This window comes from Opisthocomus hoazin, chromosome 11 (genome assembly GCF_030867145.1).
Source record: "Opisthocomus hoazin isolate bOpiHoa1 chromosome 11, bOpiHoa1.hap1, whole genome shotgun sequence".
NCBI classification, from domain to species: domain Eukaryota; kingdom Metazoa; phylum Chordata; class Aves; order Opisthocomiformes; family Opisthocomidae; genus Opisthocomus; species Opisthocomus hoazin.
In genome coordinates, this window is record NC_134424.1 from 849,632 (window position 1) to 861,712 (window position 12,081).

General features: G+C 48.8%; 1 protein-coding gene across 5 annotated transcripts in view; it reads left to right on the top strand.

Annotated features, from left to right (window-relative positions):
• The first annotated feature begins 1,020 nt into the window (after positions 1 to 1,020).
• The window catches only part of RAD18 (RAD18 E3 ubiquitin protein ligase), a 56,767-nt gene continuing 45,706 nt past the window's right edge, over positions 1,021 to 12,081 (top strand). For 4 of the 5 annotated variants that reach the window (XM_075432986.1, XM_075432987.1, XM_075432988.1 and 1 more), the window contains exons 1-4: positions 1,023 to 1,127; positions 1,364 to 1,445; positions 5,795 to 5,856; positions 7,469 to 7,539. In XM_075432986.1, the coding sequence (XP_075289101.1) occupies positions 1,068 to 1,127; positions 1,364 to 1,445; positions 5,795 to 5,856; positions 7,469 to 7,539 (275 nt within the window). In that variant the 5' untranslated portion in view covers positions 1,023 to 1,067. Of the gene's footprint in view, positions 1,128 to 1,363; positions 1,446 to 5,794; positions 5,857 to 7,468; positions 7,540 to 12,081 lie in introns of all 5 variants that reach the window. The other variant, XM_075432990.1, reaches the window with a different exon arrangement.

A 12,081-nucleotide genomic window follows, 5' to 3' on the forward strand; every position in this document is an offset into this window, starting at 1 on the left:
TCTGGCAATGTGCTCATTCCCCGAACTCCCAGGCACTTCTTACACCTTCTCAGGCCACCCTGGCAGTACCCAGCCGCCATCGCTGCTACCCGCTTCTGTTTTTCCTCCGTGAGGCCACGTATTTTTAGCCTGGGTTTTGTGATGTCCCCTCTGCGGAAATCAAAGAGCCAGACCTGGCCATGCTGGGGACAGAGGTGATGGTGATGATGCCCGTTTCCACGGCAACCCCGCGCAGCCCTGTGCCCTGTGTCCCTGCAGAAGGTCGTTCCCATAGCAAAGGGCTGACGCACACCTGCACGGAGAAGCAGAGAAGGGGGCTGACGGTGAGCAGCGGGACAGGCTGGCTGCCGGAGGGGAGGGAGCCAGGGCTCCTGCTCCCCAAGCCTCACCGACGCGGGGCATGTGATGTTTTTTAAATGTACATCATCTGGGCGCTGCGGGCCTAGGCCCTCCCGTGCGGCCTGCGGGATCCCTCAGGGCCACATCTCCTTTGCCCCCCCCAGCGAACAGCTCGTCCCCGCGGCTGAGGACTGCGCCCGCGGGAGGCCGACCAGACCAGCGCCGCCATTCCGGGGGCTCTGGGGGTGCCTCTGCTGCGAGGCGGCTGCCGCGGGCGCGCTGAAACGGGCGGGAGGGCACCGCAAGTGCCTGGCGGCTGATGCCCTGCGTGCTGAAAAATCGCCTCACGCTGCCCTGGGTGATGAAAATTCGCTTCAGCCCACGCGCACCCTCGGGATTTTAGAATTTCCCAGGCGGGGGTTCGATGAAACGCCAGCGGGACAGGCAATGGCGCGTCCGCCAGCCGTCCCCCGGGCGGCTCGGAGGGCTCCTTGCTCGCTGGGGCTCGGCGCCCGTCAGCGGGGCCGCGCCTGAGGCGCCGCGGAGCCCGCGCGGCCCCGCGAGGCGGCAGGCCCCGCCCCCGCACTGCAGCTCCCGGCAGCCGCGGCGCCGCCGGAAGCGCGGCCCGGGCGCGGCGCGCGGGGCGCAGCGCGGGGGATTTGGAGTGGCCGCGGGCCGCGCCGGGCCGGGCCGGGCGTGAGGCGAGGCGGGGGTGGGGCCGTGCCGCCATGGCCCTGGCGCTGCCGCTGCCCGAGCCGCCGTGGCCGGCCAGCCTGTCCCCGCTGAAGGTGCGTGAGGCGAGGCGGGAGCCCGGGAGAGATGGCGGATGGGGTGTCGGCGGGGCGGGGGAGGCCCTGGGCGGCTCTTGCCGGCGGCGGGCCCGGGGCCCGGGCCGCTCCTCCGGGCCTCGTCGTGCGGCCCAGCCCGGCCCCGGTGCTGTCGGTCGTACCCCCCCCCGGCACCGCGGGCGGGACGCCCAGAGCTGGGCCGTGCCCCGCCGGCTGACCTGGGCTTCCCGTTGCAGGCGGTGGACGACTTGCTGCGCTGCGGGATCTGCTTCGACTACTTCAGCATCGCCGTGATGATTCCGCAGTGTTCGCACAACTGTGAGTACGGCTCGGAGCAGGGCCTCTGCTCGCGCTCGGCCTGCCGGGCTCTCGGGGCCCGTCCCCTGCCCCTGGCTGCCGGGCTGACTGCGCCAGCTCACCGCGGGCAGCGCAGCACTGCTGCTCCCTGCTCGTCGTGACGCTGTGCCGCCTGCCCCGGGGTGAACGTGTTTTGTGGGGTGTCAGCTAACGCGTCGCTATTGGCTCTAAACTAGAAGAGGGCAGATTTAGATGAGATATTAGGGAGAAATTCTTCCCCATGAGGGTGGTGAGGCCCTGGCCCAGGCTGCCCAGAGAAGCTGTGGCTGCCCCCTCCCTGGCAGGGTTCAAGGCCAGGTTGGATGGGGCTCTGAGCACCCTGGGCTGGTGGAAGGGGTCCCTGCTCATGGCAGGGGGGTTGGAACCAGATGAGCTTTCAGGTCCCTTCCAACCCAAACCATTCCGTGATTCTATGACTCGGTGGTTGCAGTTGAAATTTACTTGAGTTTTAGTAAAAGTTGCAGAGAAACAGCAGTTTTAATAAAAATTGCTGGAGTAGGAGCCGAGGTAAATGGGGTGTTTGTGGCAAGTCAGTAGAGGGGTGGTGAGGTCGTTCTGCCCTCTGTCCTGCGACTTTGTGGCATTTGGAATTAACATATTTCACCATGAGTGCACCTTGCTGCGCGTTCCAGGTGGCTGCAGTGGGAGTGTGCTTGGCCCTGTGGCTCCGTTTAAGCCTGACTTGTCATTCAGTTGAGAGGTGAAGGCAAGCAGGTAAGGCCGAAGGAGGTGAAATTTTGAGTGAATGATTTGGTCTTTGTACATCTTTCCGAGGAAGCATAAGACTGGAGAATTACCTCGTGGGCCCGATGGGCTGGCAAAATCCTCTTGCACCTTGGCCGAGTGACAGAAAACTATTGAAAAATGTCCTCAGAGAAGAGTCTTCTTCTTTAGTCCTTCAGAGACAAGTCATCATTTGAGCATTGATTATTTACTGGCATGTAGAGCAGAGATTACCAGTCCTTTACTTCCTTTAGCAAACATGTAGCTCTTCCACTCGCAGCTTAGCCAGCAAGGACGTTTGCCTCTGAGGAGCTGTGCTGAAAGCTGTGAAGCAGCCAGCAACCTTTCCTTGTGCAGCTGCAGAATCACAGGGGTTGGAAGGGACCTCTGTGCATCATCTAGTCCAACAACACAACAAGGCTGCAACCTTCTGACAACACAAACACGTGTCGTCTGGATTAAACCACTGAAACGCCACCTATTCCTATAATTCTTCATTTAAATATCTTTCCTAACATTTTGAGGGTGGAACAAAATGGAGAGCTGTATGGCAGAGAGCATTAAGTGTTATGAGCTAAAATTTTCTGTGCTGCTCTGTCTGCCTCGGGCTGATATGTGCAGGAATGTGGTAGCAAAGCAGTTTACTGGAAGTCAGATTCGGGGGAAGTACGTTGCCTTTTCTCACGTTAAAAATAAGTGCTTATAATTGTTTCGTTCAGAAACTATAGCACTTCCCCTTCCTTACATGAAGGAGGACGGTGTAGTCTGGCAGTGAAATTTAGTTTAGCTTGGCAAAACTCTCACCGTTGAAAACAGCATATTTCTGGTGGGACGCACTGGAAATTTTCTAGCATGGGTGGTGTTACAGCCTACCTGTGACACAGCTGGGTTCAGAGGCCCTTAACTTTGAAAGGAATCTGTCTACCAGCTTTTTGTAATGGCTTACACATTTAAATTCCCCTTGCAAACTGCAGAAAGCCTGTTTTCTACAATAAATCAGGATTTCTTGAAGTGTTTTCTGCTCGGTTGTCTCTGTGTAATCTCTTCAGTCCATTGAGACTGTACAATTGGAGCAAAAAGCCCTCTGCCACTAATGAGTGATTATCTGTGAAGAGATGAAAGTAAAATACATTCGCTTGCAAATTTTTTTTCTGTTTCTCTGAATGATCTATTACAGCTCTTCTAGACATCTCTGTAATCTGTTTGCACCTATAGCCACTTAAAATTCCTCCTCTGCTCATTCTTGGGTGACTGGTAGCATTCAGTAGCTCTCTTGACAGTAGCTGTTTAACTTTCACAGTGCTTCGGGTTGTATCTTTAGTGACAGAATAGATGTGCCATTCGTATTTCTTTCACATAATAAGAGCATCTGAAGATGAAGGTCTTCTCTAATCTGGACACCTCACCGGGACAGAGTGAGTGTGGCCCTGAGATTTATTGCTCTTTCAGTCTAAGAGGACAGACTCGGTCCGTTCACGCTGAGGTGGGTGAGAGACTGAGCTGCCAGCGCTGCTGCTCGTGGGCACGGCTGCTGGCCCGGGCCGTTACAGCGTGCCGCTCTCCCGGGGCACCCGGGCGCTGGAACTGGCCAGGGGCTGGCGGCAGGCGGTGGCTGAGCTCTGCACGCTGTGGCCTCTGCCACCCTCCAGCAAGGGACGGAGCCGGTGCTGGGAGCAGCCGCCAGCCCCGGTGACCCTGCAGCGTGCCACGGTCGGAGCCTGTATCCCAAGCACAGCTCAGTGAGTGCGGCTGTGCAGCCCTGGCCTGGGGCCAGCATAGCTTGGAAGGTGGGCACGGGAGCCTGGGTCCATTTGACTTATTCATACAGAAGTTGCTGTAGCTGTTGGAGGGAGATCTTTCTTGTCAGGCAGGATTTTCCTTTCTTTAAATCTGCATTGAAATCACTACTATGCTGCCAGCCTAGCAGGTTTCAGAGTGGCTTGCTCACTTGAAAAACCACCTGTGGTCTTCGATGTGTGGTGTGTCAGTTATGGCACTGCTGGCTTTTCTCGTGTCAAGCTTGTCTTATTCCTCTTTCTTATCACAACCTTGCTACCTCCAGTTTAAACCCAACAGAGATGGTTATTTGCTGGCAGAGACTTGTATACTTTTGTTGTGTCATTGTCATTAAGCATCCAGTCATGGTTGTCAGCCTAAATTCATACTTTGGGATTCTCTCCTGCATCCTGAAATACAGTGCTGCAGCTGAGTCTTATAATGAGTTGGGTAGACGTGGTTTTATGGGTGGGTTTGGTCTGTTGGTGCTGATGGAAGTGAACTTTGTGGCACCATTTAATTCTTGGTGTACGTGCCATCTACACCAGACAGAGACCTGTTTTGTTACCCCAGGGGTGGCAGGCTGAGACCTGAGCCATGGTGGGGCTGTTTCTCCCGTAGGAAGAGTAGGCGAGCGGGAGGGAAGGGGCTGGGGACAGAGAATGGTGAGGCTGTTGTCCTCTCTGCATGGGCCCAGAGCCACCCCTAGGCATGGACGTTAAGACTAAGGGCTTGTGTGATTTATTGTCCTTGAACATGCTTCAGCTGCCCTGGCTGTGAGTAGTGGAGGCTGCAAACATAGGTCGCGTTGCTCACTGAAGGTGACTGGCTGTCGGATGTTGGCAGGCTGGATCTGTAAGCTGATTCATGTTCATGCAGTTAAAATTTGTTTCTTTTTTTTTTTATGGATTCCTTCCCCCATATCATATCTTACTACATAATGTAATTTTTGAGTATTTGGATGGATTTGCAGTTTTAAGTGTTGAATGAGTGCATCAATGTTCCTGCTGCTTTTCGGACTCCCTCACAGAGAGTCTTTGAAACCCATCTGCTTAGGTAGCTGTTGCTGAATGGGTGAAGTGCTGAGACTGCCCGATAATGATCTCATAAGTGGATGTCTTTTGCTGGAGAGTGATGAAACTTTTTATATATTGAAGTGGTTATGAAAGCTTACAGATAAGTAGAGAAAGTAGGATAATTTCAGGGATTTACTGTGACAAAATGAAGCTCATGGCATATTTCAGCAAGGAGTCTACTGAAGCAGCCTGTGATGATGATACGTCTTGCTTTTCCTAGGAAACATTTAAGCTGCCTCTCGGTGTTCAGTGCTGTTTCCCGTCCTTTTTAGCCTTCTCTCCTCAAGGACAGGTTGGCATTGTTTTGGAAAGGGGAAGAAGCACCTGGGGAAAAAGAGGGGATAGAGAGTTTGTCTGGGGCTCTGCAGGAAGTTGAAAGCAATCTAACATTAGTCACCACAAAAAAAGCGGTGGTGGGGGAGCGAGCAGTGCAAACACATGGCGTTTAGTAGTGGTAGCAGACTAAGGTTTTCTTCTCTTGCATTAAAGAAGCAAAAGTAAACAACTGCTTTAGACAGAGGGACTGAGATTAAGTGTTGAAAGGTGCTTGCATAAAATACAGAACTGTTTTGCTACAGTGGTATTATTAATTCTGTGGAAAAAAGGTGTACTTTCAATATTGGTCTGTTGTGGAATAGTTTGCATACATTGCACAAAGCGAAAATATACTACTAAGGATGCTGAACTGCGGTTGGAAGAATGTCTGTCTAAAAATAACGTATTTCCTTTTTCCAGATTGTTCCCTTTGTATACGCAAGTTTTTGTCCTACAAAACTCAGTGTCCAACGTGCTGTGTGGTAAGTGTTTTGCTTTTCCTCAGCTTGTTTTTTTGTTTATTCTTTGGCGAATCTCAGGACTGTTTCCCTTTGGACTGTGCAAAATAATTAATTCAGGTCATATATTGCCACCTTTCCTCTTGGTCAGCAGCTCTTTGGGCAAAGTGGAGTGCTCTTACAACTGGAATTCTCCTATTTCAGAGCTACACTTCTGTCAGCATAGGCAGAAGTAGATGGAACATCAAACCTGGGTTTTGGCTCAGAGCTGTGTATATAATCTGTTGTGAAACATTGAACGTTGCCTCCTCATTTGTTAAAGCACACTGTCATTTCATAGAATCATGGAAAGGTTTGGGTTGGAGGGGACCTTAAAGATCATCTGGTTCCAACCCCCTGCCATGAGCAGGGACATCTTCCACCAGACCAGGCTGCTCAGAGCTCCATCCAACCTGGCCTTGAACACTGCCAGGGAGGTTATTTAAAACATGAGTGCTGAAATTTAAGCACTTAAATTTTCTGTGCTTGGGTGGTCTTGCTTCGTCTTTCAGGGAGTCTTTAGAAATGTCCCCAGACCAGCTAGTCCTGAAACTCCCTGACTCTACTGTGTAGCCTTTTTGGGGGTGAGGGGACTATGTTACGCACCAGGGAGAGGAGGTGTTTGCCATGAGAATTCAGCTGAATGTGAAAAGCACCAGAGGCAGGTTCAGCCTGCTCTGCAGGTGGGTGATTATTATGATCTGAGTTGAAGGTGTTTTTTGATTAAAGAACACAGAGTGCAGTTTATTCTAGGTCTTAATCTAACATTTAATCTTAAGCCTATTGGGCTTTATTGAACTCCTGAAAATGGTAGGCTGCCTAAAAACAATAAATGGTGCTTCAGGAATATTGGCAAAATGGAAGTGATTTTCCTCTGTGTTTCTAAAGCGTGAACCAGACTGGACTTTTCAAGACTGGAGAACAGATCTATTTGTAGCTTTGCCAGTTTTTAAACATTCAAACAAGTGCAGACTACTTGATGGAGTACATTTTACTGCTGCCTTCGTAAAAATCACAGGTATTGATATGAGCAAGACTAATAAAATCTTTGTAAAAAAGAAGAGCAGAGAGAGACAGCCAGCGAAATAAAAATCAGAGATTGTTTAAAAAGAATGACTTGAATGTACAAAGCCATCTCATAATTCCTATTTTCGTTCCATAATCATTCAAAAGATTAACATTTCCCTTCATCGGTTTTCATGCCTTGTTGCTTAAGGTTCTTATCACGTTCATGGGATCCTTGGTTTGGTTTTCAGAATAATGAGAACCGGGCTACAATAAAGCATTGTTGAAGACTGGGTACGCTGGATTTTGCTGCTTTAGCTTTATGCTTCATTTCTGTCTATTACCTATTATTTCCCAGATTTACAGTTCTTGGGCAGTTATTTTAGTTTGAGATATTTTTCATGAAAAAATGTTTACACTTTATGCATCTTCATTCACATAGCAATTTAGTGGGGGATGGCTGAGGCATTGATCCAAGAAATAAATTATTGATCACTTGAATGTTTTCTGGGTATTTGTTTTCACTGCATTTGAATGTGTGTTATTTTTCTTTCTTTTTTTCTCCCCTTGTCTGTCTTTCTTTTTTTAATAGGCAGTCTCGGAATCTGACCTGAAAAATAACCGGACATTAGATGAACTAGTAAAGAGCTTTAATTCTGCAAGGTATACTGTAATTTTATTAATACAATCTCTGGTTTGGAAAGGCAGATGTGACTTTGACCATGTCAGGAGTCCTTGTAGAGGAGTGGAGCAAGGAGCAGTGTGAGGACTGAGCAAAAAAAATTGTGGTGTCACAGAAATGTTGTCAGAAATGAACATTTACGTTTTTAGGAAGATCCTTCAAATTCCTGGCTGGAGGTTGCTGTGTGCTCAGGTGGTGTGTTGGGGTTGTGTAAGTTTATTTTGGTTTTGCTTCTGGTTAGCTGCTCTGTAAGTTACAGTCTCTTCCAACATGTAGGAAGTTAAGCGTATGTGTCAGGATTCTACAGGGAAAATAATGCTCATGAAGATTTTCTTCCAAGATCCTCCCTATGTGTGCAGGGGAAATTCTGAACAGAGATTTTGTCCAGTGGTAATGGTCAACTTGCAAGAGAATTATCTTGGTGAAGTCACTGGATGGGGAAAACGTAGGTATTGAGGGACCACAAATGTGAATTTTCCTGGATAAGAGAAGTAATGGAGTACTGTGCTTTCACCTGGATTTCTCATCTGCTTTTCTGTTCATTTTTAATTCATTTTTGATCTCCTCATCCTGTTGAAAGACAGGAACAACAGAATAAGCATGACTTGGTAAGCCCTTGCCACATTAGATGCATGAGATTTCTCGTGTTATCTCTCTGCTTTCTTTTGATTAGAAGCAGCTCAGTGGCTTGCTAGGTATTTTGTAGGTATTCCTGTGTCTATGGGAGACAAATACGCTATCATCTTTTTCTCTGAAATGAACTTGGAGCTTGAAGTCAATGAGATTCTTGGCTTCATAAGTGATAGGAAGCATAGTTCAGTTTACAGCTTTGTTTCTTGAGAGAGTTTTTGTGTGATGAAGATCTAATCTTCTGTATGTTCACTATTAGATTGAATTTATTTTATTTGAAGAATTGAAATTCTATGGTTCCATAATTTTAGCTTGAACTCTGTCTTTGGTGTTTCCTAGTGATAAATGGATTACTTTTTATTTGGTAATGTCTTAATTTTGTAGGGAACAAGTAGTGCTGACTTGGATCCATTATGATATTGAATCTTAGCGTTAATTTTTTTTGACTGCTTTAATGGATCAGTATAAATCTTACCAGTCAGAGCAGGTTAATGATCTTTCCTTTTGTGACTTGGAGTTCAGTCAATTTCCCAACATAAGTTAGATCAATAAGGCAAAAACTGTAGTGTCCTGTTCCGCACCGGGTCGGGGGTACGGTGGGAGAGAGCCAGTGCAGGCTGCTTTCTGGGTGTCGGTAGGGAAGGCACGATGACAAATGGCTAGGAGAACTGCTTTAATAAGGCAGAGGAGTAAGAGGAATACAGATAGCGAGTAAATCTTGTGTTGCTTCAGCTGCTGGGCAGCCGGCGTTCGTGCCTCTCTCAGCGTGGGATTGCGTTTACTCTGTGGTGGTCCTGAGTTCGAGGGGAACACCACTTGCCTGCAGAGTGTTACGAGCATCATGAAGTCGTAAGAGCATTGTTGGCTTCTGCCCTGGCGATGTTGGTGCAGGACAAGTTTTTGGTCTCCTTCCCCTGCTTCCGCAGGTTTCCTCCCCAAAACAAATCCAAAGTCCAGGCGCTGTTTTTGAAACCTGCTTAGCTCTTCAGGTCCGTCCTGCCTTGACTTTGAGCCTCGGGTAGTTTAGGGCTTAGGAAAATTGGGTCTTGAATCTTTTCAGTATTTCACAAAATGCGAACACTTCTTAAGTCAGGCCTGTAGGGAAGAAAAATGTTAATGTTGGTAGTACTTAGCAAAGTAAAAGCTGTGCTACAAGGTCAGTGCGTGCGTGGAATGGAAATCATTCTAAACAGCCCTGAGTGCTGATCCCATTGATATTTCTGCTCAGCATTTAGCTTGTGCACAAGTGTTTGCAGAATTGGAGCCTCCGTGATCGTTTGTGCTCAGTCACTGGTGTCCTGGGAGCAGTCCTGCAGAGGCGGTGGAGTCCGACGTTTCCCAGTAAAAGCGAAGATGATGTCGTTCGTTGCGGCCCAGTGACGTTATACCCTGTGTGGCAGGGCAGAGGAGCAGTTCTGAACAGGCCTCAGTCGGTCTGAATTCTGACTGCCCTGTGCTGAGGGGTGCAGGCAGCTCGGGAGCAGTGCAGGAGTCGAGGGAGTGCGTTGCTCCGGTCAGTTATGCCCGTGGGCTCCTGGCAGGGAGAGCGCAGCCTTCGCTCGGCTTGCTCGCTGCTGCTTGTGCTGTGCTTTGCAGGCAGAGTTGATCCCCTGGCCAGGTCAGGAGAGCCAGGCAGGGAGTGCCGTTTGTGCCATCGTCCCTTTATGGACTATATTTTTATCAGTTGCAGCGAGGCCAGTGTCCTCAAAAATAAATGTAAGGTTTTGGGGTTGTTTTGAAATCAATTTAGTTGTTCTCTAATAAAGACATTATTTTGGTAAATAAAGTCATTTTCTGCATCACCTAGTTAGGAAATTTAGCAATAGAAATGACAATTACACTTACACAGGTAGAAAACTAGTCCTTCCTGAAAGTGATCTGTGCTATTTTTGATACATAGGGAAGAAAAAAAAAATTTTACTTTCAAGTTTGTATCTTAGTTTTCTAATTGAGGTTACTTGACAGCTAGTGAGTCAGAGGAACAAACACATCCACTCCGAGTGCTTGAGAGAGGAGGTACTGTCATTTCTAACACACGGATTAAACTTCCAGGAGGAGTGCAGGAGGAATTTCAAGGAGAGAATTTGTCACTTAGTACAGCTAGGACTGTCCTGTGTGAGCTCTTCCTAGGAAGATTCACGACCCCGTCTCTTCTCCAGAATTTATTGATGTGGAAGCACTAGATTCCCACCTACTTTCTCTGCTTCATAGCTGCTTTGGCAAGGGAGAAGAAAACAGACCATAAAATGGCAACCAGGATGTTGATGAAGGAGGACTTCGAAATTTTTTTTGCAGGTCTGCAGGAAAAAAAGATCGCAAGATGTTTATACTGTTATTAAAGCATGCCTGGCAGAGAGAGGATGCTGTGCACAGTGTGTTAAGATGGCTGTCCATTTTTAGTTAAACTGAAAGAAGCGTAACTCCCTGCCCTAGCCCAAGCCAGGGATTAAAGAGGGTGGGTCTCAGAGGAGGATTTGGGTAGTGGTTATAGCAGTGGGTGCTGGGACTCACTAACACCTTGTTGATTCGTCTTTCAGCCTTTAGAGGCTGCTGCTTGTGCTCTTAAACTGAGGTCTGTCGGCTGTGTCTGCTAAAACCTTTCAGAGCTGACAGTAGTCTGTGGTAAATTCTTCAGAGTGTAACAGATAATGTTGAAAACCGCATCCAAAACGCAGAGTTTTTTGAAAATAGTGTTGTCCCGAGGTTTCCCAGTAGAATCCGTATCTAGGTGAGCTGGACAGTCTGTCTGGCAACGGGCACAAACTGAAGCAGAGGAAGCTCCAGCTGAACCCGAGGAAGAACTTCTTCCCTCTGAGGGTGCCGGAGCCCTGGCCCAGGCTGCCCAGGGAGGCTGTGGAGTCTCCTTCTCTGGAGATATTCCAGACCCCCCTGGACGCGGTGCTGTGCAGCCTGCTCTGGGTGACCCTGCTTGGGCAGGGGGTTGGGCTGGGTGACCCACAGAGGGCCCTGCCAACCCCTGCCATGCTGGGATTCTGGGATTCTGTGATGGTAGGGGGTGGAACTCTCCATCAGCTGCATGCTTTCTCTTGACTCTGCTGGCTGTCTTTGAATGACGGACGAATCTTCCAGTCTAGTCATGCTTGTCTGAACCGCTCCAATAACTATCATTTTCTGTGAATAACGAGAAGTTTGAGTAGTTTGCTCTGGGGTTGAGGGAGGGGAGCGGCAGTTGATAAAGGTACCGTTGGTGAGCCCAGGGCTGTGCGAGGAGTGCCCGTGGTGCTCCGGCTCTTCTGTCCCAGGGTGCCTGGCTTTGGGGTGCCCGGCTTTGGGGTGTCCATCTGGCAGGGCCACTAGATGTCATCACATGGCCAGTGAAGCTGCTCAGCGGGCCCAAAGTACCACGTTCTGGGAAAAGCCAGGCTGGGGCTGTTCTCTCCTCTTTTGAATTTAGTACTAGCATTTTCTGTATTTTCCCACCAAAAAAAAAGGCATACAGAGATTTCATGTGTGTTTTGGCAAACAAGTTCTCATATTCTCGTCCTAGTGTTCTTTCCATTGATTCTGTGCCAAAGTCAGATCCCTTCGGAAAGTCTGTTCATAAGTCTCTGTCCTTCAGTATGAGGAAAAACTCCGTGTGATTGTTTGTAGACCAATGGTGTGATTAAAGCAACCTTTCTTATCGAGTGATTGTTAGGGTAGATTTTGGGTTTTGTATTGCTTTTCCAGTTTCTCTCTCTGTTTCATACCAGATCATATTATATTGAGACAACTGCTATTACAGACCCTGAAATTTCTGTTCAGAAGATTTCTCTGTTCTCGCTGCCTTCCTGCAAATACAAACAACTTGTGTTTGAAGTGAGGTGGTCTTCTATGTCAGCAGTCCGCTCTGCCAGCTCCCGAGCAACCCTCCCGCGTTCAGCAGTCCGTCC